The sequence below is a fragment of the Cervus elaphus genome, chromosome 8 (genome assembly GCF_910594005.1).
Source record: "Cervus elaphus chromosome 8, mCerEla1.1, whole genome shotgun sequence".
Taxonomy (NCBI): Eukaryota; Metazoa; Chordata; class Mammalia; order Artiodactyla; family Cervidae; genus Cervus; species Cervus elaphus.
In genome coordinates this window covers 6168936-6194751 of record NC_057822.1, presented here as the reverse complement: position 1 = coordinate 6194751, position 25816 = coordinate 6168936, and the positions used below count along the sequence as shown (strand labels likewise).

At 50.3% G+C, this 25816-nt stretch overlaps 1 protein-coding gene across 2 annotated transcripts in view; it reads right to left on the bottom strand.

Annotated features, from left to right (window-relative positions):
• The window catches only part of EPHB2 (EPH receptor B2), a 213226-nt gene that overhangs the window by 16309 nt on the left and 171101 nt on the right, over positions 1–25816 (bottom strand). Inside the window, exons 6-9 of one of the 2 annotated variants that reach the window (XM_043909168.1) lie at positions 21201–21325; positions 11360–11522; positions 8404–8512; positions 7316–7383 (exon numbers count right to left, since the gene is read on the bottom strand). In XM_043909168.1, coding sequence (XP_043765103.1) covers positions 7316–7383; positions 8404–8512; positions 11360–11522; positions 21201–21325 — 465 coding nt within the window. The remainder of the gene's footprint in view (positions 1–7315; positions 7384–8403; positions 8513–11359; positions 11523–21200; positions 21326–25816) is intronic. The other variant, XM_043909169.1, reaches the window with a different exon arrangement.

The following is a 25816-nucleotide window of genomic DNA, read 5'->3' as shown; positions in this document are numbered from 1 at the left end:
GATCCCTCCAGAGGGGACCAAGGCCTTCTCAGGCTAGCACTGCCCTGTCCCCACACCCACTCCCACACACGTCTGTATGTCTTTTCTACCTCGTACTAGGGCTCCCGGATTCGCAGGCCCACAGTCTCCCACCAGCCCTTTCTGGAACACTCTCCTGCATGTGAGGGCTTGCTTTAGCCCCTCTCCCCCAGGGGCACAGAGGCCGTGTCTGTCTTGTTCTTGCTAAATCTCAGGGCCTGGCACACAGACAGTGCTCAATAAATGCTCACTCGGAGAATACTAGCCTTACTCACTGACATGCCCTTGTTTTCTCTCTCCACCTGTTTGGGGTCATGAATACCTTCGGGAATTTTATGAAAGCTATGAATTCTGCTTCCTGGCCAAGAATTCACATGTGCGTGCATGTGCCCACGGTCAGCATATAATTTTGGAATGTTCACAAGCCCTGGAAGCTCTAGGAGTTATGAACTCTTAAGTTATGAGCCCTTGCTCTAAAATGTTTTCCTTAGAGTATATTTGAGGATGGTATACAGTAGGTACTTAATAAATACTTTTTGACTACATGGCTCTGAGTGTTGCCGTTCCTGCTTCAGTGAGCCTCTGGTTTCGCCTCACCATTGATAACATGATTGGCTCACAGTTTAGCATGGTTTCACCACGTATCAGACCCTGTTCTAGGCACTTAATAGGTATTGACCCAATTAATCTTCCCTGACAATCTTTCTGGGTAAATACTACTATTAGACTGAACCCACGTGGATGAGATGGTTGGATGGCATCACCAACACAATGGACATGAGTTTGAGTAAACTCCAGGAGTTGGTGACGGACAGGGAAGCCTGGCATGCTGCAGTCCGTGGGGTCGCAGAGAGTCAGACACGACTGAGCGACTGGACTGAACTGACTGACTGAGACTGAGCCCTATGAAATAGTCAATATTTGACTCCTCCTGATCTATAAAAACGGCCATTTCATTTGGTCCAACCTAACAGTCCCCCCCATTTTTTTGATGAAGAAACTGGTATAAGAAAGGCTAAGTGGGGCTTCCCTGGTGGTCCAGTGGTTAAGAATCTGCCTGAGGGACACAGGTTCGATTCCTGGTCCAGGAAGTCCCACCTGCTGTGCAGCAACTAAGCCCATGCGCTGCAACTACTGGGCTTGTGCTCCGAGACAAGAGAAGTCACTGCAATGAGAAGCCTGGGTACTGTAATGAAGAGTAGCCCCCGCTCGCCAAAACTAGAGAAAGCCTGTGCACAGAAATGAAGACCCAGTGCAGCCATAAATGAATGAATGAATGAAAGAATAAGGCGAAATAACTTGCCCAAGGGGACATGGACATAGCTAGTTAGTGGCAGAAGTGTTGTTTGAATCCAAGTTGTCTGCCTTGAACGTCTACACTTAACAACTGCCAAGCTACCAGTTTATTCTGGGTGCTTCCTCACCTGTGTCTTGGGATAGAATGCGAGCTCCTTGTGGCCAGAGCTTTGCACAAGGCCTGGCTCCCAGGAGGGACATTTTATTTTTTTTTTATTTTTTATTTTTTTTTATTAGTTGGAGGCTAATTACTTCACAACATTTCAGTGGGTTTCGTCATACATTGATATGAATCAGCCATAGATTTACACGTATTCCCCATCCCGATCCCCCCTCCCACCTCGCTCTCCACCCGATTCCTCTGGGTCTTCCCAGTGCACCAGGCCCGAGCACTTGTCTCATGCATCCCACCTGGGCTGGTGATCTGTTTCACCATAGATAGTATACATGCTGTTCTTTTGAAATATCCCACCCTCACATTCTCCCACAGAGTTCAAAAGTCTGTTCTGTATTTCTGTGTCTCTTTTTCTGTTTTGCATATAGGGTTATCGTTACCATCTTTCTAAAGAGGGACATTTTCTTAACTGAAGTTGGATGAGAACCTTGGCAGACCAAGAGTCTTCAGAAAATATTGGGCTACTGTTTGGATGATTTATGACTGTCAGGGTCACCAACAGGGCCACGTGCCATCCTGAACCCATGTGGGAAATTCAAGATGAGGGAAGGAGGAACCAGGCATCCAGAGACCTGGATTTGAATTCTGGATCTGCCAGCAATAATGGTCACAAATGAGTTGCTTTATGAGTTTGAATTCAGGATCAACCACTGTATTGATCTGGCTGTGTGCCCTTGGGCAAGTTACTTCACCTCTCCCTATCTCACTTTTTTCATCTGCAAAATGGAGATAATAAACAAATCCCCTATCTCGTAAGGGGGTGGCAGAGATTAAATGAGAATCTTTTGAAAAGGTTTTGTTCAGTATTTGGCAACCAGAAAGCACTGAATAATTATTAATTGTTATCATGAAGAGTTGGCTATTACTAAATATTACTATTGTAAAGCACTTTAACATCCATTAATTCATTTAACCCTCATAAGTCTGCGAAAGAAGCCTTATTCCTGCTACTTCCCCCGTAAGGATGCCAGGGCTCAGAGTGGTTCTTCCTGAGCTTCCGATGACTTCTCCAAGGTCACCGAGCTGGCCAGTAGCAAAGAAGTGTTGAGAAACCCAGTGCGTCCCTCTGGCTCCACATCCGGGCACCTTAGATGTCAGCATTTGTTCAGCATTTGCTGGACAATGGAAAACACGAGCCCATGAGGGTGACCTTGGGTCAGTCACACACATACCCAGGCCTCAGCTTCCTCCTCTGTCCCAGCCACACAGGATTACTGGTGGATATATGATCACGGGGCTGGCAGTGTTTTGAGAGAAAAAAACAAAACAACAAAATCCTGCTCAGATGCAGGGAGTAGGAGCATGAGCTTGAGAATGTGTTGATTTATGAGCAACCTGTTCTATTCTGGAGTCTATTTTTAAAATAAATCCCCGCTGCCACCTGTTCCCTTGTTACTGACTTGCTGCTCTAAGTAGTGATGCTCCTGAATGGCTCCAGGTGATGGAGGGCGTGAGCCTGTCTTACTCAGAAGGGTGTAGGTAGCACAGCGTGGCCAAGATTGCGTTTGTACACCAGTGTTTGCCCTGCGCAACTGTGGGAACTCTCTGTGCCCTGGTTTCCTCATATTTAAAGTGGGAAATTATCAGGATTAAATGAGGAAATACACGTTGAGCATTAAAGTAGCTCTTGGCCCATAGAACACAATATGTTTAGCTATATCTACCATCATGATTTCATAACTTGGGGCACAGGATGGGGCGATGGAATTTATGAGTTTTATTTTTAACATACAGGTGGATTTTTATTTCTGTGTAGTTAAATTTGTCCACTTTTGTCTTATGATCCTCTCATTGCTTTTGTGCTCAGAAAGTGCTTTTCCCTCCACGTTTCAATTAAATAGTTACCTAAATTGTCTTCTGGAAATTTTAGTGGTTTAATTATTTTTACATTGATGTCTAAAAATGATTTTTAAGCTCAAGAACTTTTACTTTAAATTAAGTCTTCCCCAGAGGGGCCTCCCAGGTGGCTCAGTGGTAAAGAATCTGCCTACCAGTGCAGGAGACGTAAGAGACACAGGTTTGATCCCCGGGTTGGGAAGATCCCCTAGAACAGGAAATGGCTACCCACACCAGTATTCTTGCCTGGAAAATTCCATGGACAGAGGAGCCTGGTGGGCTACAGTGCATGGGGTTGCAAAGAGTCGGACATGACTGAGCAAAGTGTGCATACGCCTGTACACACACACACACACACACGCACACGCACACACGCACACACACACTCACAGAGGCTTAATGTCAAGAACACCCTGACTCTGCTCTTTATCGTATACCCCGTATCTAGTGCTGCAGCGAATCCACTGGCTCTACTTTCAAAGTGTGTCTGAAATCACCCCTTCCGCCCACTTCCCCCGCTGCCACCCTGGTCCAGCACCATCCCATCTTCCCTGGATTATCCCAACAGCCACCTCCCGGTCCCTGCTCCGTCCCTGCCGGGCACCGACCAGTCCATGTTCCACAGGGCAGCCAGAGAAAACCGTACGTGTGAAAACCGTAACTCCGAGCATGCCTGTCTTTTGCTTAGACCCTTCCAGAGGCTTCTCATTTCACTCAGAATAAAAACCAAGTCCTGGACTTCCCTGGTGGTCCAGTGGTTAAGAATCCGCCTGCCATTGCAGGGGACACGAGTTCGATCCCTGGTCCGGGAAGATTCCACATGCCGCAGGGCAACTCAGCTTGTGCGCCACGACTGGCCCAAGAGCCCACGCTCCGCAACAAGAGAAGTCACTGCAAGAAGCCCACGCACCGCAACTAGAGAGTCTCCACTTGCCACAGCTAGAAAAAGCCGGCAAGCAGCAAGAAGACCCAATGCAGCCCAAACAAACAAAAACCCTGCAAGGCCCTACGCTGGTTGACAAGAATCTGCATGTCGTGGCCACTCACACGTCCCGCTCCTGACCCCTCACTCTGTTCCAGCCACACCGGCCTCCTGCCTGTTCCTGAACCTGCCAGGCATGTTCTAGCCTCAGGGTCTTTGCACAGGCTGGTCCCTCTGTCTGAGATGCTCTTCCCTCAGGTTCTACACATCTCAATCCCCCAGCTCCTCTGCACCTTAGTTCAAAGGAAGCCCCTTAGTGAGGCCAACCCCTTCTACCCTGTTTAAAAACATAGCTCTGGGACTTCCCTGGTAGACCAGTGGTCAAGAATCTGCCTGCCATTGCAGGGGACACAGGTTCGATCCCTAGCCCAGGAAGATTCCACATGCCCCGGGGCAAGTAAGCCCATGTGCCACAACTGCTGAGTCCACGTGCTGCAACTCCTGAAGCCCTCGAGACCTAGAGCCCACACACCATAGCTGGGGAGTAGCCCCCTCTCTTGGCAACTAGAGAAAAGCCTGTGCGCGGCAACAAAAACCCAGCGCAGTGTTCCCAAACTAACATTAAAAACACTGCTCTAACCCCTGCTTGGAGAACTCTGAGCATTACTTTGCTGGGGTGTGGGATGAGTACAATTGTGCAGTAGTTTGAACATTCTTTGGTATTGCAAAATGAAGAAGTGAAGAATTAAAGAGGCTCTTGATGAAAGGGAAAGGAAAGAGAAACAGTTGGCTTAAAATTCAACATTCAGAAAACAAAGATCATGGCATCTGGTCCCATCCCTTCATGGCAAATAGATAGGCAAAAAATGGAAACAGTGAGAGACTACTTTTTTGGGCTCCAAAATCACTGCAGATGGTGACTGTAGCCATGAAATTAAAAGACGCTTGCTCCTTGGAAGAAAAGCTATGACCAACCTAGACAGCATATTAAAAAGCAGAGACATTACCTTGCCAACAAAGGTCCATCTAGTCAAGGCTATGGCTTTTCCAGTAGTCATGTATGGATGTGAGAGTTGGACTATAAAGAAAGCCGAGCACTGAAGAATTGATGCTTTTGAACTGTAGTGTTGGAGAAGACTCTTGAGAATCACTTGGACTTCAAGGAGATCAAACCAGTCAATCTTAAAAGAAATCAGTCTTGAATATTCATTGGAAGGACTTATGCTGAAGCTGAAGCTCCAATACTTTGGTCACCTGATGTGAAGAACTGACTTACTGGAAAAGACTCTGATGCTGGGAAAGGTCGAAGGCAGGAGGAGAAGGGGACGACAGGATGAGATGGTTGGATGGCATCACCGACTCAATGGACATGAGTTTGAGCAAGCTCTGAGAGTTGGAGATGGACAGGGAAGCCTGGCGTGCTGCAGTCCATGGGGTCGCAAAGAGTCGGACACGACTGAGTGACTGAACTGAAACGGAACCCCTGAAGCTCTGAATCACCCTTTTCTACCTTGCTTTTTCCCACAGCACTTTCATTTTCAGATATACCATACACTTTGCTCATTTATTCCATGTATCTTTAAAAAATTTCCTAGGATTTTTTATATTCTTTTTAAAAATTGTGGTAAAATATGCATAATATAAACTGCACAATTTTAACCATTTCAAAACCTGCAGTTCAGTAGTATTAAGTACAGTCATACTGATGTACAACCAATCTCCAGAATTCTTTTAATGTTGCAGAAAATGTAAACCCTATTTTTTAAAGTTTATCAATATTTTGCATTTATTTAAAAAATACCTGTCACTTATTCTTTTGAAGTATAGTTGATTTACTGTGTTGGGCCAATCTCTGCTGTACGGCAAAGTGACGCAGTTTTACACATATATACATTCTTTTTTTGTATTCTTTTCCACTATGGTATATCACAGGATATTGAGTATAGGTCCCTGCCCGATCCATGGGGACCTTGTTGTTTATCCACTCTAAATGCAACCGTTTTACTGTCCCTCCCACTAGAATGTAAGTTCCACCAGGGCAGGGATATGGGGTTTGCTTACTTGCGCGTCCCCAGCACCTGGAGCAGAGCCTGACGTACGTAGCGGGCCACAAAAAATACGTGACAACTGAAGGGATGCGCGGATGACCCCCTCACTGGGGACCATCTGAGAAGCTCTGGGGTACCCCACTGAGGACAGCTTGAGAGCCTACAGGGGACCCACTTGGAATTCCCATTTGCCGAGTGAGCCAAAGTGAGGACCCCCATCTCCCCTCCCCCACACAGATGGTCGGTTCTGCCAAGGTCAGACGGCAAGGAATCTATACTCTGTTCTTCTCTCTGCTTGGCGCCCCCGGGGGAGACATCTGCTCTGGGTGTGTCTGGCACATGTGCCCCCAGCCCTGGCCGAAGGTGGCATGGGACAGTGAATTAAACGGGGGCACCATGGCGGGGGGTGGTGGAGAACGGGCAGCCAAGGAGTCATGGGGCGGCACAAGAATGGGCCTCCCGGCTCCCTTCTCTCCCCTCCGTGGTCAGAGCCTGGGCTCCTCATCGTCTCACTCCGATCATGTATTGCGTTGGCCAAAAATTTCATTTTCTATAGCATTTATGAAAAAACCCGAACGAATACTTTGGCATACCCGATACTTATTCTGCCAATCTGTTCAGTGCGCTGGGCAGCCAGCTAACACCAGGGAGGCGGTGGGGACTGTCCAGGCAGGATTTCAGGTCCCCAGGTGCCCCCGCTATGATGGTGGAGGGACAGGGAGACGACCGTCACCACGCAGCCAGGTAGGGGGCGCTGTGCACCCAGGGTAGAGGGGGGATCAAGGAAAGCTTCTCCGAGGGGCTTGTACATGATGAAGCCTGAGAGAGTGAGCTAGCCAGGCAAGAGAGGGGAGAATGCACCAGGCCGAAAGAACAGCATGTCCACGTTCAGGGAACAGCTCAACATTCAGTCTGATGGCAGCAAGGGAGGAGGCAGACAGAGAAAGGAGGCTGGAGAGGTTGCTGGGGAGCTGACAAGGGAGGGATCCCAGGGTGCCAGCCCCCCCGGGGTATACGTACTGTGGCCGCTGGTGTAGTGTTGCAGCTTATCTGTGTACTCCGAGTCAGCACGTTCAAACCCCCGTCTTCTGGAACAAGAGCAAAGGGCTGGAGCCACCTGAAGGTGCCCGGGGAGATGGGAGCCACAGCAGGTGATAGGGAGAGGGTAGGCAGGCCCTGGAAACCATCTCCTTGCCAGAGGACTCCCTGCCAGCCCCTTGCCTAGCAGCCTCACCCTCCGTGGTTCCTCCTGCCCTGAGCCCTTCCCACTTCTCCAGCTTCAAGTCTAGGCTCACTGTTTCCCCTGTCTCCTCTCCAACCAAGCCCCTTTCAAAGAGCAAAGGCATCTCTGGCGGTGGCCCCTGGTCCCAGAAACCCAGAGACTTCTGTCCATCTGACCTTAAGACCTAGTCTGTTCTAAAGCGGGAAGCTCTTGGGACTTCCCTGGTAGTCCAGTGGTCAGAACTCTGCCCTTCCACCTGCAGGGGGCATAGGTTCAATCCCTGGTTGGGGATATAAGATCCTGCAGGCCGTGCAGTGAGGCCAAAAATAAAGTAGAAAGCTCTAAGGAAGAAGGGACAGTCTTTGCATTAAGTCCAGCAGAAGTCCAGGAACCAGCCCCACTCCTTGCCTTTGCACCTGCTGTGCCAGTCACTTGGATGCCCTTTTTCCCACCTCGTCCTGTCTATGTCCCCTCTCTTTCCAGCCACCTCAGCCAGCTGAGCTCCTCAGCCTGCTTCTGGCCCTGTTCATGAAGGGGCTTTTGCTAGAGCAGAAAGTGGGGCGATCTGTACCCTCCCCCCAGTCCCCTGGCTTCCTGCATCGTGCAGTCTTTCCCGCCCACTGTTCTGAGCTGTCTCTTTGCACTGAAGTATCAGCGTCTCGGTGAGCCACCTCCGCGGAGCGCGGACTTGTCCAGGGCAATACCTGACCAAAGGGATGGGCTGCCAACTGTAGCCGTTTAGGCGGTGGGAGGCCACTTGGGGGTCTCTGGGCCTCCCCGAGCCCCTCCTGCCCCCTCTGGTCACAGACCCTGTTCAGGGATGGCAGAATGGATGGACAGCCCTCTCGGAACCCAGGCCTGGCCCAGGCAGGGGGACACCACCCACCTGTTACACACAATGGCGATGACAACCACGGCGATGAGGAAGACCAGGCCGGCCGCCGAGGAGCCAATGATGAGTGGCAGCTTCTCCTGGATGCTGGTCTGGTACTCGGCTGGAGAGGAAGCACAGTGCACTGGTCTCAGCCTGGCTGAGGGGTCATAACCCCCTGCATCCCCACTGCCCCAGGTCTCCTGGGAGCCCTAGACTCTCTGCCACTCCGGATGAGCATCGGGTGGGGAACTGGCTGTTACTCCCTCACAGGTAACCTTGGACAAATCCATGAGCTGCTCTGACACTCAACTTCTCATCCATAAAATGGGCATAATAATGCCTACATCTCAATGTAGATATGCAAATCAATAATAATAATAGGCTGATACATATACAGAGGCAGGGCAAAACACAGACTCTCAAGCCAAACTCCTTGGGTTTCACTCCCAATGGTGCCATTTACTATCTGTGTGATCTCTGCTAAAGGGACTTATCTCTGTGGCTCAGTTTCCTCATCTATAAAGTAGTCAAAGCTATGGTTTTTCCAGAAGTCATGTATGGATGTGAGAGTTGGACTATAAAGAAAGCTGAGTGCAGAAGAATTGATGCTTTTGAATTGTGGTGTTGGAGAAGACTCTTAAGAATCCTTTGGACTACAAGGAGATCCAACCAGTCCATCCTAAATGAAATTAGTCCTGAATAATCATTGGAGGGACTGATGCTGAAACTCCAATTCTTTGGCCACCTGATATGAAGAACCGACTCATTGGAAAAGACCCTGATGCTGCTTGAAGGCGGGAGGAGAAGGGGACCACAGAGGATGAGATGGTTGGATGGCATCACCAACTCAACGGACATAAATTTGAGTAAGCTCTGGGAGTTGGTGATGGACAGGGAAGCCTGGCGTGCTGCAGTCCATGGGGTCGCAGAGAGTCGGACACAACTGAGCTACTGAACTGATACTGACTGAAAGTGGGGAGGATAATAGCTCCCATCACAGGATTTTTGTGTAAAACACTTAGAGTGGGACTTCCCTGGTGGTCCAGCGGTAAAGAATGTGCCTGCCAGTGCAGCGGACATGGGTTTAATCCCTGGTGTGGGAAGACCCCACATGCCACGGGGCAGCTAAGCCTGTGCACCACCACTCCTGAGCCTGCAGACTCTAGAGGTCGTGCTCCGCAACTAGAGAAGCCACTGCAGTGAGAAGCCCGCACACAGCAGTAAAGAGTAGCCACCAGCTCACTGCAACTAGAGAAATGCCGACTGCACCAACAAAGACCCAGCCCAAAATAAATAAATACATTAAAAAAAAAAGAAAAAAGGCCACTTAGAGTAACTTGTAGAACATAGTAAGTACTCAGTAAATATTAACTATTGTTGTTTTTAAGTGTTTCAAGAGGCTACCATGGGTAGGTATGTACCTTGTGTGATTCTCAGAACAATTCTATGATGTACTACCTGTAATTATCCCATTTATCAAATTAGAAAACTGAGGCTTAGGAAGATCGTGACTTGACTAAGTTTATACAGTTAGACAGTAGCCAGTGCCAATATTTGAATCCAGGTCTGTTTAACCCAAGGCCATGGGCTTAAGCGAGATAATGTGTAAAATGCACTCAGCATTGGCCCCGGTTCTTGGAAACCCCTCAGTGCAATCTCAATGGCATCAAGATCTTCACTATTTAATGTTTTATTGTTACTACTTCTCATTGCCTCCAGGCCCAGGCAGGAGCTTGTTGAAGTCAGGGACTAGGTCATTTCTGGGTCCTTATCACAAGCACATATGTGTTGAATTAATAAAGATCTTGGGACAGTCCCCCAGTTCCCAGGTCAGTGACCCTCAACCAACATACAAGAGGAATAGAGAGGTGGAAAACCCTGGCCATGAGGAAGGGGGATTTACAGAGGAGCCGAGTACTAGAAATGGTGGTGGAGCTATAGGGGAGGATTTCTGTGATAAGACAAGAATTCAGGGGTCCAGGGGCCCCCTGAAATGTTTAACTCGGCAAAGGCTGAGGCCTCTGTCCAGTGGTTGAAGCAGATGGTAAGAAGGGATGCTGCAGTCTGGTCATAAATATTCTGCTCTGGAGTTTGGTTGGTTGGGGAAAAGGCCCCCAGACTCACAGCAATGAAAATTATGACCTTAACTCTATTTGGTGAGCACTAACCATGTGAGACCGAATGCCAATCCTATGCTAGGGCCTGTACATTTACCCGCTTCCTGACACTAGTTTCATGATGATGATGATAATGAGTTAGCTGTTATCATCCCCATTTATAAATGGGAAAACTGAGGCTCAGAGAGGCAAGATGAGTTACTCAGGACCACACAGCTGGAGCTGAATCAGAACTGTAATTTCCATCTGTCAGGCATTAGAGCCTGCATTCTTTAACTATGCGGCTTCTCAACGATTATTGGAGCAGGAAGGGTGCTTAGAGACCATGTGGCCCCAGACTCAGACACACAAAGCACATGGGCTGCAACTTCAGGGGAGACATTACTAATCCATCCCAGCACTTCTCCCTGTTGAGTTCCGATGTCACTTCAGAATTCTTCTCAATCTGACTGCATGTCATTGGAGTGATGTATGGCTAAGATACGTTTGCTCTCTCAGATGGAATATAACACTTTGATTTTTATAGATGAGAGGAAACTGGACCAGGGAATGGAAGTGGCTTGCTCAGAGTAGCTTTGCAGGTTGGGGCTGGGCTCCCAAGGATCCTGGGAAAGGACATGATGGTAACAGAGGAGTCCATATCCTGTCTGGGCCACAGAAACAATGGCTGCAAATGTGGCTGGGCAGTTTGCACAGTGCACGGAGGTTCTCACCCAGGATGGAGGGAGAACTGACATCTGGAAGGGGGAAGGAGCCTTTTCTAATCTACACAAAGGCACTCTACAGAAGCGGTGGTCCTTGTTCTGTTTGTAGAGTCAATGCCCTCCTCCTGCGCCCTGGCCCCCGCTTACCTTCGGTCATGGTCTGGAAATACATCTTGCCACTGTAGCGCCCGTAGCCTGCCACGGTGCGTGCCCGCACCTGGAAGACATAGATGGCGCCGGCTTTGAGGCCCTGCACAGTGACCGTGTTGGTGGGGCTCTTTATGGCTGTGGCGTTGTACTCACTCAGCTCCTGCCGAGGAACAGAGAAAAGAGTTAGTGAGGCTGTGCCCAGAGTCCACCACCTCCTCCTGCCGCTTGGGGCAGGTCTGGCTACTGGACAAATTCTGGGGTTCCAAATTCTTCACTCCTTCCCTATAACAGGATGACATACCTGCATCTTTGGCATATGATTTGCAACACTTCCCACAAAAGAAGGAAGAATGTATTTCTTTGCCTCACAAATGGTGAGTTTGTTCCTGTGACTTGGGTTTGGCTCCTGGAATATACTAGAGGACGTAATGCAAGTAGGGGTTTTACAGGCACTTGTTGATTTGACTCGGTCTCCTGGGCTTCTGCCATCTGTCATGGTGAGGCTTAACTTGGGTAACCGCTTGTTCCAGAAAGGGAAACATGTGAAGAGGACCTTGACTTAACTCCTAGGCTGAAACAGCCCCACCTCAGTTGACCCAAAGACAAAAACCTATGAGCAGGAAAAACAGCCACTTCTTGTAAGACACTGGATTGTTGGAACTGTTTGTTCTGCAGCATCATCTCAATAATAGCTGACTAATACACATAGATTGAGTGGCCACCGTGTGCAGACCCTGAAGATGAAGCTGTGAGTTCTTAGAGACAGCGGGGAGAGGGTCCACCTTATTCACTTCTGCATCCCCCTCTTTGCCCCATGCCTCAGTGGATTAAGTGGAAGGACCCCCATTCAGCATCAGCATATTTGAGTGAGGCAAGAATTAAGACCAAGAAAGGGGAAATGATGCTCAGGGTCACATATATCAGTTGGTGGCTGTCTTAGGAGTCAAAACCAGGTTCCTGCATGGAACCACCTCACATATGCATGCTTTTGGATATCCAGGACCTGATGATGTTCCCTCCTTTGAAAGATGCAGAATGCCAATTCTGATCTGAGCACTGCCCAGGGTGACTTGAGGAGTCTGGGACTAGACAAGGATCCAGCTGGTGCACTGGGAATGGAGAAGTGCTTGAGCTGAGGCAGATGTTTACCAGGCTAGATGGTGCTTGTTCTGGTACCTGTCAGCTACCCAGAAAACCCTCCCCACATGCCCGCTTTGCACTAGACCCTGAGATGGGAACTAGGGGCCCCCAGTGGGTAAATCACAAGCCCTGGCCTCCTTGGGGAGGTCAGTTTAGTAAAGCAAATGGTGTGGAGGTCTTAACACTTGGAGGATCATGAACCTCTTTGAGAAACTAATGAAAAGCTATGAACCTTTATGTAGAAAAATGTGCATCTGAGTGTACAGATTAGTCATGTATATGTTTGGGTACACAGAGCCCTTAAAAACGTTCATGCAACAAATTCAGTGTGGGCAATGTTATCATAGATAATAATTGTAGCTACTATCCTATTATGTAATTATACAACTACACTGTAATTACAGTGTTATTACAGTATAGAGGTTAAAACAGGTTAAAAGTCTGAACTGGAGCCAGACTTTCTGGGTTCAAATCCTGACTCTATGACTTTTGTGATCTTGGGCAAGGTTCTTAACTTCTCTCTGCCTCCTTTACTTCATCTGTATTACGGGGAGGATAATCATAATAGCTACCTCAAAGGATTGTTTAGAGAAAGAAATGAATTGATCCGGTAGGGTAAGCACAGTCAGACCAAGGGTGTGTGGCCTGACCTGGGTCGGGGATAGCAGATGAAGCCTGGAAAGAGTCTTGATGAGTGGGGGGAACTGAAGTGGAATCTTAATAAATACAAGTCACCCAGGCAAAGAAAGGGGAGGGTGGTCCTGGAAAGGAGCAGTAGGTACAAAGGCAAGGAGGTACGAAAGAGCTTGGGATGTGGGAGCAGCAGCAGATAGGAAGTCTCTTTACCCACGCCAGATTGCCTGCCCCCTCCTCCAGGAAGCCCCCTTGATTTCCCAGCCAGATGTGTCTCCCCTCCTCTGAGCCCTGGAGCACTTGCTGTTGGTACCACAGGAGGGGGTTTCGGCCGTGTTCCAGTGCCCTGCGCCCAGGCTTATCTCACTCCCTTGATTGTAAATTCTGGAGGGAAGGGACTGTGTTTTGTTCCCCTGGACCAGGCACAGGGGCCTGCATGCAGAGTCCTTCCCCAATTCTAGACTTTCCATGACTCGGCTTTTGCTGGTCTCTCCTGCCACATCCCCAGGGTCCTCCAGGCTCCAGACATATGTAGCTGCTTCCCCTTTCCCTGCTGGGGTTGCCAGATTTAGAAAAACAAAACAAAACAGAATGCTCAGCTAAATCTGGATTTCAGCTAAACAATGACTGATTTTTAGTATAAGTATGTCCTGTGCATTCTTTGAGGTATACCAAAACATTAAAAGAAAATTCAAATGTAACCTGGTGTCCTGTATTTTATTTGCCAATCTGACCTTCCTTGGACACCCCGAGCCTTTGCAAGTGCTGTTGCCCATCTGAACTACACTTTCCTCATTTGTCAGGCAGTTCTCTTACTTATCATTCAAGACTCAACACAGTTACTACCTTGGCTGGGGAAAGTGGAAGTGAAAGTTGCTCAGTCGTGTCCGACTTTTTATGACCCTATGGACTGTGTCCACGGAATTCTTCAGGCCAGAATACTGGAATGGGTAGCCTTCCCCTTCTCCAGGGGATCTTCCCTATCCAGGGATTGAACCCAGGTCTCCCGCATCACGGGCAGATTCTTTACCAGCTGAGCCAAAAGGGAAGCCTAAGAATACTGGAGTGGGTAGCCTATCCCTTCTCCAGGGGATCTTTCCGACCCAGGAATTGAACCAGGGTCTCCTGCATTGCAGGTGGATTCTTTACCAACTGAGCTACCTAGGAAACCTGGGAGCCCTCCCCAATGTCCCAGTCAGAGGCTGCAGGTCCATTGTCTCCTCTCCTACCCATCGTTCTGATGTAAACGTGTCTTCTCTAAAGTCTGTGGAGTCTCTGGGGCATAGATCTTGTCTGGCTCATCTCTGGGACCCTCAGGCTGGGCACCCAGTATGTGCTCACTAAGTACTGACATAATGAATGAATGAATGAGTATTAAACTGTTGACTATTCACTTGTGGAATCTAGGGAGCAGTACCAGATTTGGCCAGTAGGTGCCGCTGTCCAACATGGGATGGGCTCAGGTTTGAAAAAGGGGCTTGGATTCTGCATACTAGGTGGGTTCCCCACTTAAGAGAGGCTAGAAGTTTTTGATTCTGTGAGGTAGATGGGAGGAAACTGCTAGAGGCAGAGTTGCCTTGGGAAGCTGAGGCACTGCCTGAGTGGATCCCGTCTCTAAAACCAGACACAGAGCTGAGCAGGGGATTGGTATGTGCGTTAGTTGCTCATTCGTGTCCGACTCTTTGCAACTCCATGGGCTGTAGCCCACCAGGCTCCTCTGTCCATGGAATTTCCCAGGCAAGAATACTGGAGTGGGTTGCCATGTCCTCCTCCAGAGGGTCTTCCCGACCTAGGGATCCATCCCGGGTCTCCTGCATTGCAGACAGATTCTTTACTATCTGAGCCATGCAGGGGACTGGAAGTCATTTCAGATGCCAGTTCTCCCACTGCTTTGCATTATAGTCTTGGGAAAAACCCTTCACTTCTCTGAGCCCCTGTTTTCTATTCCAGAAAATGGAGCAATAAACGCCAATTTTTCAGGGTTGTTGTGAAGATAAAGTCTGATCAGGCAGTGCTTGGCACACTGGAGATGCTGCCTAGAGCCATCAGTTTTCTTCCCTCTCCCCACTCTCTTTTTTCTCTCTCTTTGAAGTTCCATTATCTGAATAAAGATTAAGCAATGATGGATTATGGGAAGAAATTTAGTATGAAATTCACTAGCACTTCGTTTGAGGCCTTACACAGTGGACCAATGAGGCATGGGTGCATTTATTAAGCCCTCTCAGTCTCAGCGTTCTCATCTCTAAAGTGGAATAACACCACTATATACCATACAGAGTGGCTGTGGAAGTTTAATAGGAAAAAATGGGCAAAGCTTTTAGCATAGCAAGCCTCTGGTCTTTCCGGTAGTCATGTACGGATGCAAGAATTAGATCATAAAGAATGCAGAATGCCGAAGAATTGATGCTTTCGAACTGTGGTGCTGGTGAAGACTCTTGAGAGTCACTTGGACAGAAAGGAGATCAAAACAGTTAATCTTAAAGGAAATCAACCCTGAATACTCATTGGAAGGACTGATGCTGAAGCTGAAGTTCCAATACTTTGCCCACTTGATGCAAAGAACTGACTCATTGGAAAAGACCCTGATTGCTGGGAAAGATTGAGGGCAGGAGGAAAAGAGGGTGACAGAGGATGAGACAGTTGGATGACGTCACCATTTCAGCGGACATGAACTTGGGACAGAGAAGCCTGGCATGCTGTAGTCCACCGGGTCGGAAAGAGTTGGACACATCTTGACAACTGAACAACAACCACTAACACAAAAAAGAGTAAACGGAGGCTACCGCCATCATGGTTATCATCAACACGTGATAGGATAAGCCTTCACCAATGCTCATTAAATGAATGAATGCATGCAAAAGTGAGTGAATGAACGATAAGCATCTCCATGTCGCTACTGCTCCACATACACTCGGCAACAACCTGAATGCAGCCTGGCGTTTCATAGTTCACCCCCTCCTCCCCCGGCCTTTGCTCCCTCTCTTTGGAATATCCTTCCCTTCCACTTCTGCCAAGTAGAAGTTTCTGTTGAATAAACACATAAATTGATGTGGCCTACGCGGGCCCATCCGCCTCACAAATGACTCTTCTTGAGCTCTTGGGGGAGCCGAGGGGAGTGTGAACCTGTGTGCTTTGGGGCGGCTGCCAAAGGAGGCCACCTCCCCTGGGACGCCGGAGCCAATGGGAGCGGCCCGCCCGGGTCTGGCCAACGCCATTCGTCAGCGGCATCCAGAAGCCTTCCTGCGAAGCGGTTGTCAGCTCCGGGCTCCGGGCAGGCTGGGAAATCCCCGTGGAGCTGGGGAAAGGCCAAGCGAGAACCCGCTCCAAAAGCGCCCTCTCTGAAGAAGGCTGGGGGGTGGGGCCCACACGACGGCGGGGCTCGGTTCGGACTTCCCTACCTGGGAGGATCTGGAGCACTCGTTAAAGAAATCGATGGCAGGCACCAGAAGGACTCTGAAGTGCCGGTGAGAGCCGGCTTACCTAGAAATAAATCTCCCCACCAGCAGCCTGGCCGCGCCTCGCCAAGTGGGGCTGGTTCGTGAAGGCAGAGGTGGTGCGGGGATGTCACAGCCCTACCGAGGGTGCGGGGCAGAAACCACTCTTGATTCTCCTCCTACCCCTCCTCTGCTGGTGTCTCCTCTGAGACGTTCATCTGCAACTTTTTCTTTCTCTTCTTAGACCCGGCCACTCTCCTGGATCCTAACCTCTCACTTCCGTGTCCTCTGCACACTTGTCTGTTCTTGACTACACCTCCCTACCGCTGGCAAAGAACCCTCCTGCCAATGCAGGAGACGCAAGAGACGCAGGTTCAACCCCTGGGTTGGGAAGATCCCCTGGAGGAGGAGATGGCAACCCGCTCCAGGATTCTTGCCTGGAAAATTCCATGGACAGAGGAGCCTGGCAGGCTACAGTCCATGGGGTTGTAAAGGGTCAGACACGACTGAGCAGCTAGGCACACATACCCCTGGCAAGTACCGAACCTATACCTGCAAATCACACAACCTACATCTGTCCCGAGGAAAAGGCACCACCATCCACCAGGAGTCATCCTTCACGCTTCCCTGGTCCTCTGAGTTCCAAAATACTGGTTGAATTGGTCCTCCTCGCATCTCTGCTGCCAGCCCTCCAACTCCACGCCACGCCCATTTCCCACTTGGTATCCCATGAGAGCCCTGTGCTGGGTCTACCTGTGTCCCTGGGACCTCCCTTGCAGTCTGTTCTCCATGTGGCAAGTTATAGGAATCTTTAAAGCAATATGAATCAGATCACATCATTCCAAAATCTCCTGATGGCTTCCTATCAGACTCTATCAAATTGAGTCCAGACCCTAAAGGCCTGGAAGACCCACCACAACCCAACCCGCCTCCCTCCCCAAGCTCCTCCCCCACTGATCTCTCCCTCGTTCCTGTGGCTCTTCCACACGTTTCTTTGTTCACTGAAGGCAGCTAGCACATTCCTGCCCTGGGGCCTTTGCACAGGCTGTTCTTACTGCCCAGAAAAACCCCACCCTCATCACTTGTCTGTCTAGTGAACTCTTAGCATCTTTCAAGGTTCTGCTCAACTGTCACTTAAATGAAGACTTCCTCTCATCCATGCCAGAATTATGGGTATTTCCTTGGTGCCCCCCGAAAACTTTGCTGGCTTTTCTATGGTTTGTATCACATCTTGTCTAATGACTGTGTCCAAACCTGTCTTTTCCCCTGGACTGTGAAGTCTTCCATCTCCAGTCACATCCACAACTCAGTTAGAACTGGACATGGAACAACAGACTGGTTCCAAATAGGAAAAGGAGTACATCAAGGCTGTATATTGTCACTCTGCTTATTTAACTTATATTCAGAGTACATCATGAGAAATGCTGTGCTGGATGAAGCACAAGCTGGAATCAAGATCGCCAGGAGAAATATCAATAACCTCAGATATGCAGATGACACCACCCTTATGGCAGAAAGTGAAGAGGAACTAAAAAGCCTCTTGATGAAAGTGAAAGAGAAGAGTGAAAGAGTTGGCTTAAAGCTCAACATTCAGAAAACTAAGATCATGGCATCCGGTCCCATCACTTCATGGCAAATAGATGGGGAAACAGTGGAAACAGCGGCTGACTTTATTTTTTGGGGCTCCAAAATCACTGCGGATGGTGACTGCAGCCATGAAATTAAAAGACGCTTACTCCTTGGAAGGAAAGTTATGACCAACCTAGACAGCATATTAAAAAGCAGAGACATTACTTTGCCAACAAAGGTCCATATAGTCAAGGCTACGGTTTTTCCAGTGGTCATGTATGGATGTGAGAGTTGGACTATAAAGAAAGCTAAGCACCAAGGAATTGATGCTTTTGAACTGTGGTGTTGGAGAAGACCCTTGAGTCCCTTGGCCTGCTAGGAGATCCAACCAGTCCATCCTAAAGGAGATCAGTCCTGGGGGTTCATTGGAAGGACTGATGTTGAAGCTGAATCTCCAATACTTTGGCCACCTGATGTGAAGAACTGACTCATTTGGAAAGACCCTGATGCTGGGAAAGATTGAAGGTGGGAGAAGGGGGCCACAGAAGATGAGATGGTTGGATGGCATCACTGACTCAATGGACATGAGTTTGGGTAAGTCTGCGAGTTGGTGATGGACAGGGAGGCCTGGCGTGCTGCAGTCCATGGGGTCGCAGAGCAGACACAACTGAGTGACTGAACTGAACTGAACTGTGAAGTCTTCAGGTCTCCAGGCAAGCTTGGTTACTCTGCATAACCCCAGCATCCAGCTCAGGGCCCAGTCCAAAGCTGATGACAGCGAATGCTGAGTGAACTGATGTCTATCTCCCCATTGGCAGAGCCCAGCTGCCTCTTTCTGCACCCAGGCCCTGGGAGGAGGGGCTGACAGCTGTACCTCCGGTCTGCCCCGCTCTCATCACTTGTGCCTAGAATTCTCCATCAGAGTCTGGTCCCATCCACCTCTTAACAGTCATCCTAGAACATCTCTGGGAGAAAGCTGGGAGGCAGGAGGGCCAGGTGAAGAGTAAGAGCAGAGCGTCAAATCCTTGCTCTGCCACTTAGCAGCTGGGTGCTCTTGGACACTCACACAACTGCTTGCCTCAGTTTTCCCTCCTGTCTAATGGGATGAATAGCACTGCTGCAAGGAGGAATGGGGTTACCAGAGGTGATACCCTCAGCACATAGTGGGTGAGCAGGGGATAATTGCAGCAGCTGCAGGGCCTGCTGGTCCTGCACCCCTGGCAGGGGCCTGGGGATGCCTGGGCAGCTGCAGAAAGTAGGGCAGAGCTGCCTCGGGTTCACACCTCCGTCAGCCTCCCCAGCCCCTCCCGTCTCGGTAGGAAATGGGTCGTAGGCAGGACCCGCACTGGGATTTCTCATTTCCGCTCCCGTCTTTGGGGACAAACACTTTCAGTTTCATTTAATCATAAAGCTTCTTAATTAGTTTTTTTTTTTTTTTTAAAATTCTGGGCTGCTAAGCTATCCCTGCCAGAGCGGGTGGGAAGGCTGGCTTCTGCAAAGCCAGAGGCTCCCTGGGCCTGACAGCAGTTGGTCCAGCCACCCTGGAAGCTGGGTGCCCAGCTCCCTCAAGCCTCTCCATGGTGCAGTGAGGGAGAAGCTGATTGCCTCCCATCATCTGGGCTCAGGCCGACCAACAACACCTGGAGTGCCTACTGTGTGCCAGGCGGGGGTCATGGCAGAGACAAGGCAAGGACTCCACCCTCCACCAAGACTGCAGGGAGGAAGGAACTCACTTGCTCATTTGCCCAACATTTATCAAGTGTCTCCTTGGAGGCAGCCGCAGGGCCCTGGGAGAACGTGGTGAACAGGACAATTGTGGTCCCTGGTCTCTTGGAATGCACTGCTCTGAGGAGGGGATGAGCAAGGAAACGATCACAAGCCAGCTGGGTGAGGCTGGACAGGTGTTTGCTGAACCTCCGAGACTCACCAGAGTTCAGCTGAGCCAGGAGTTAACGGAGTGGAAGGGCTGGGCGGGGCCTCAGAAGGCGGAAGGACTGGGCGGGGCCTCAGAAGGCGGGGCTCCAGCCAGGCTGGCTGGAACTGCCTCCATCCCTCCCTCTCAGTCAGGGAAAGCCTTTCCATTCTTTTCTGTTTTTCAGTGGGCTTACCCTTAACTAATGCACATCCTATAGTCATTTACACCTTAGTCTGAATGAGGGCTCAGGGACCCCTTTCTCAGGGGCGGTCTCTGTGGCTCCCTGGGACGGCCTCAGGGAGCAGGTGAAAAAGCCATCAGTCAAGAGTTCCCTGGGCCTCTGATGGTCAGCTGCTCTGTCCCCCGCTGCCTCTGTACTGGGCACCACATCTGCCTCTTCTCCTTCACCTGCACAGCGACCCCCCCACTCTGACCCGAGAAAGGTGGTCTCATTTGTGTTTGACACGAGAGGAAATGGAGGCTCAGAGAGCAGAAGATGCCTGCTCAAGGTCACACACAGCTGGTTAGGGATGGAGCTGCGGTTTGAACCTACAGTTCCTCCTTCCTTGTCCACAGCTCTTTCTTTGACACCAGTGGCTTCCAACCCTGGGTCCCCGAGGGAGTCATGGGGGTCTGATTTAAAAGCTCAAAGAGAGACCCCTGTCCCCATACAAAGGGCACTCGGGCAAATGCAAACAGGTGTTTTACCTGGAATCAGAGCCACGTGGATTGGAGGCTCCGTTCTCTCTCCCTGTATGGAAGCTCTCTTGAGCAGTTTCAAATCTCTGCTTCAGAATGGATACACCACTAATTAGAATTTCAGAAATGCGGCTTTTGGGAAAACCAGTTTTCAGAACACCAGGCCCTTCAGGGTCCAGATGAAAGGGTCTTGGTAGGGAAAAGCCATGACCACTGCATTTTACTGAGATTGTGGCCTGATGCCTAGGACCAGAAAAGCAAGACTCAGAGAAGTCAAGGCACCTGCCTGAGGTCTCATAGCTGGGCAGGAGCAGAGCTGAGGCCAGGGCTCTTTCTGCTTCACCGGCCTGCCTGGTCTGGCCGGATGGTAGAAGCCCAGAGACCAGCCTGGGGGGGGCGGTCCCTGCGTGACGTGGGGGGCGGGGGGAGCGCCCGGGAACACAGGTACCTTCTCATAGTACTGCAGCTCATAATCCAGGATGACGCCGTTGGGCTGGTCAGGCTGGGACCACGACAGGGTGATGCTGTCCACGGTGCGGCTCACCTGGTGCATGATGGACACGGCCGAAGGCGCTGAAAGAGAGGTCAGAGGTCAGGGGGCGGGGCAGGCACGGGAAGGTGCAGCTTCTGAGCCGACCTCAAAGGTGCCCAGACAACAGACAGCTGTGGGACCAGAGACGGGGAGGCATCTGGCCTAAGTCACACAGCCAATCCGCAGGCGATGACAGAGTGAGGGGCCATGGGCGCTGCTCTCATGGGCCACCTTCAGGTTATGGACGCCGGCCGCTCCAGCCACACCCTCAGAAGCTCGGCCACGTCAGGTCAAGACAGAGCCGCTGGGCCCCTTCTCTGATCTGGCCCCGGGTGGGTTGGACCTAATGTCATTCATTCTCTCTCGAAGCTTACGGTCTATGGAGTCCCTAGACATGGTGATGGGCTCCAGAACAGGGAAGCAGAGAAGGTGGGAGATTCATTCGTTCCTTCAAGAAATTTACATTGAGTGCCTCCTAGGTGGAGGGATATAGCAATGAATAAAACTGACCGCCAAAAAGAAATATATAAAAATAATGTCATTCATGTCAATGTATGGCAAAAACCACCACAGTGCTGTAAAGTGATTGGCCTTCAATTAAAATAAATAAATTAATTTAAAAAATAAAAGAAAAAGAAAAATTAAAATCAATCAATCAATCAGTTCATAGCTACTCTGGAAAAGTCTGGTGGCTCCTTAAAAAGTTAAACATAGAATTACCCTATGATCCAGCTATTCCACTCTTAATCACATACCCCAGAGAACTGAAAGCAGCTATTCAAGCAAATATTTGTATATGGATGTTTACAGCGGTACTATTCACAACAGCCAAAAGGTGTGCTGTGCTGAGTCTATCAACAGATGAATGTCTATCAACAGATGAATGAATAAACAAATTGTGGCATTCACATATAACAGAATATTACTTAGGCATAAAAGAGAATGAAGCACTGTCATACGCTATGATAAAGATAAACCTCAAATCTGTGCTAAGTTAAGGGCGGATGCCAACTGTGTGGAATAGATAAGGTGATGGAGACAGTAAAGTAGATTGTGGTTGCCAAGGGTTGGGTGAGGGGGCATGGGGAATGCTGGGTTTGGGGTCTTCTTCTGGGGTGATGAGCATGTTTTGGCAGTAGGTAGAGGTGGTAAGCGCCCACATTGTGACCGCACTATGACGTCACTGAACCGTGCATGTTAACATGTTAATTGCATGTTATGGGAACTTCACCCATCCCTCCCTGCAGGGCTGCTGGCGCCCTCATGGAGGGGAGTTAGATGAACGAGACAAGAAGTCACAGGAGGTTGTGTTTGGAGCTGGAAGGACCCTTAGAAATAATTTAGTCCCGTTCCCTCATTTTACAGATGTGGAAGCTTAGGTCTGGAGAGGGGTGTAAGCTGCCCCGGGGTCATAGTGAAGTCAAGCTCGTAGCGCTTTCTTTGACTCCTTTCACAGAGCACCCCCCCACCCCCGTGCTAGTTGCCTTCTTCTTAAATGGAATGAACCTGCACAAAGCACCTACGTCGTGTTGGCCGTGGCCCCGGACCCTTCACGCACGTGTGTCCTGAGCTGACTGTTGACGAGGGGGCTGTATTAGCCCCACCAACAGGTTCAGCTCCCGAAGCTCAGAGTCGCACAAGGCTTCCTGAGATCACACAGCCCATCCGGGGGGATGCTGGGGTCTGAACCCAGGTCTGCTGCTCCCAGAGCAGGGTTCATCCAGGAATTCTGGCCTGGTTCTTCCCTATGGCGTGGCTGGAGTGGGGAGCCCCCTCAGCTCTCTGGGCCTGAGGGTTTCATGGTCCCAGGAGGGGCTGAGGACTCACTGGGGTTGGGGGAGCACCTCCTGTAATCTCTCCTGGCTCCTGGGTGGGTCCACGACAAGCGGATGCCCTGTCTCAACCATCTTGGCGATTATCACAGGAGGCTGAGGCTGACTCTTCTCCTCCCACCCAAATCCTGCTTTGCAGGGGCTCTGGCCACACCGACAGGAGCGTAGGCCAGGGACGGGTAGGGGGTCCTGGAGGATGAGCACTTGAGATGCATCATCTGTTTCCTGCTCTGTCTCCGCCCCTTCGTCCCCCGGGTGGAGGGAGCAGTCTCTCGGTCAGAAGACTCAGGGCCTGCTCTCCGGCCTGCTGCGAACTGACTGCCCTATGAGCTGCAGGCTATTAATATCCCCAGTTTATAGATGGAGAAACTGAGGCTTGGAGCTACTCAGTGATCTGCTCATGGCTCATGCAGCCAGGCAGTGGAGGGCTGACTCTTGAAACTGGTAGCTCAGGCTCTTCACCAGTGCAGCTCTGGTTACCGTGAGATCAGCCTGGTTTCAACCAGGCTGGGGCAACCTTGGGCAGGCGGCCCCCCTCTCTGGACCTGGTTCCTCCTCTGCACCGTGGGCACAGCTGGAAGATCCCAGAGAGCTTGCAGCTCAAATGCTACCTGCCTGTCCTTCCTGGTTGACCTTGGTCCTGGAGTTGCATCAGCCCAGGAGGGGCCAGCGTGGGCCCGAGCAGGTCCAGGCTTCCTTCTAGCACCTCAAGGAGCTGCGAAAAATGGGCCCGAGACATCCTAGAAGGGGTGGCATCACCCACAACAAGGACTTGGAGCCTGGACCAGGTGTCCCTGAAGTCCTCTGTTCTTTCTGCATCTGCCCTACCCCCCACCCCCAAGGGAGCTCGTCTGTCCCTCAATTCAGCTTCTTGTCCCGCCACGGGGCAGCAGGCTTCTTGGGAAGATTAGAGACCTGCCTCCTTGCAAGGAGATCCAACCTGTCCATCCTAAAGGAAATCAGTCCTGAATATTCATTAGAAGGACTGATGCTGAAGCTGAAACTCCAGTACTTTGGCCACCTGATGCGAAGAGCTGACTCATTGGAAAAGACGCTGATGCTGGGAAAGATTGAAGGCAGGAGGAGAAGGGGATGACAAGATGAGATGGTTGGACGGACTCGATGGACATGAGTTTGAGTGAGCTCCGGGAGTTGGTAATGGACAGGGAGGCCTGGCGTGCTGCAGTCCATGGGGTCGCAAAGAGTCAGACACGACTGAGCGACTGAGCTGAACTCCCTACAGTTTCCTCCTTAGTCAAACAAGGAGACTCCGTCTTCCTTGTTCCTGCCTCACTAACCACTGTTTATTGAGCACCTGCTAAGCTGGGCACTGTGTTAAGCCTTTGACATTCACGAGCCCATTTAATCCTCACAGCTACCTGTGAAGCAGAGCTCCTTCAGCCCATTTAGCAGATGGGGAAACTGAGAATCACAGTAAAGTGACTTGCCTGAAGCTACATAGACAGTAAGCAGCAGGACAAAGCAACATATATTCATGCTTCATGAAGTCACTTGAAGGGTTTTCAGGGCTGTGTGCATGAGTATAATCATAACAAGGATAAAGCCGCTAACCTAACTCTTTCTGAGTACTTATTCTGTGCCACGCCCTATTCCAGGCACTTAACACCTATTAACACAGCTGTAGAGACTTCCCTTGGAGAAGGCAATGGCACCCCACTCCAGTACTCTTGCCTGGAAAATCCCATGGATGGAGCAGCCTGGTAGGCTGTGGTCCATGGGGTCGCTAAGAGTCGGACACAACTGAGTGACTTCACTTTCACTTTTCACTATCATGCATTGGAGAAAGAAATGGCAACCCACTCCAGTGTTCTTGCCTGGAGAATCCCAGGGACGGGGGAGCCTGGTAGGCTGCCGTCTATGGGGTCGCACAGAGTTGGACACGACTGAAGCGACTTAGCAGCAGCAGCAGAGACTTCCCTGGTGGTCCAGTGGTCAAGACTCCGTGCTCCCAATTAGGGGGCATGGATTCAATCCCTGGTTGGGGAACTGAGATCCCACATGATAAACAACACCCCCCCCTCCGCCACCAAAGAACCAGACACAAGTGTAACACAGCATTCTCACAACTGCCCTATGAGCTGGGGGCTATTAACATCCCCAGTTTACAGATGGAGAAACTGAGGCTTGGAGCTATTTGGTGACCTGCTCAAGGCTCATGCAGCCAGGCAGTGGAGGGCTAGCCCTTGGAACTAGCCCTCAGGCTCTTCAGCAGCACACCTCTTGTTACCGTGAGATCAGCCTGATTCCAAGTAAATGCACACTGGAAATTAACAAGGAAATTGATAGACCCCCAGAGCTGGGGGTGGGGGGTTGGGGGGTGGTCAGAGCTCTCAGCATCTGGGTTTCCTCATCTGCAAAGTGAGCCTCATGGTTACACGTGTCAGGGCTGTTTTGAGGACGGAGGAGTGAAAACACTTCGGACGCATAGTGTGGTGTCCGGCACCTGGTCAGCGCCGTGAGTGATTGGGGGTGTGTCCCTGTTCGCTGGCCACTGAGCAGCTGACCTGAGCTTTGTTCGAGCCTTTCAATAACAGTGTGGGGTGAGGGTTAATAGCTGCAATTCGCAGAAGAGGAAACTGAGGCAGGAGACATGGGTTCGATCCCTGGGTTGGGAAGATTCCCTGGAGAAGGAAATGGCAACCCACTCTAGTATTCTTGCCTGGAGAATCCCATGGACAA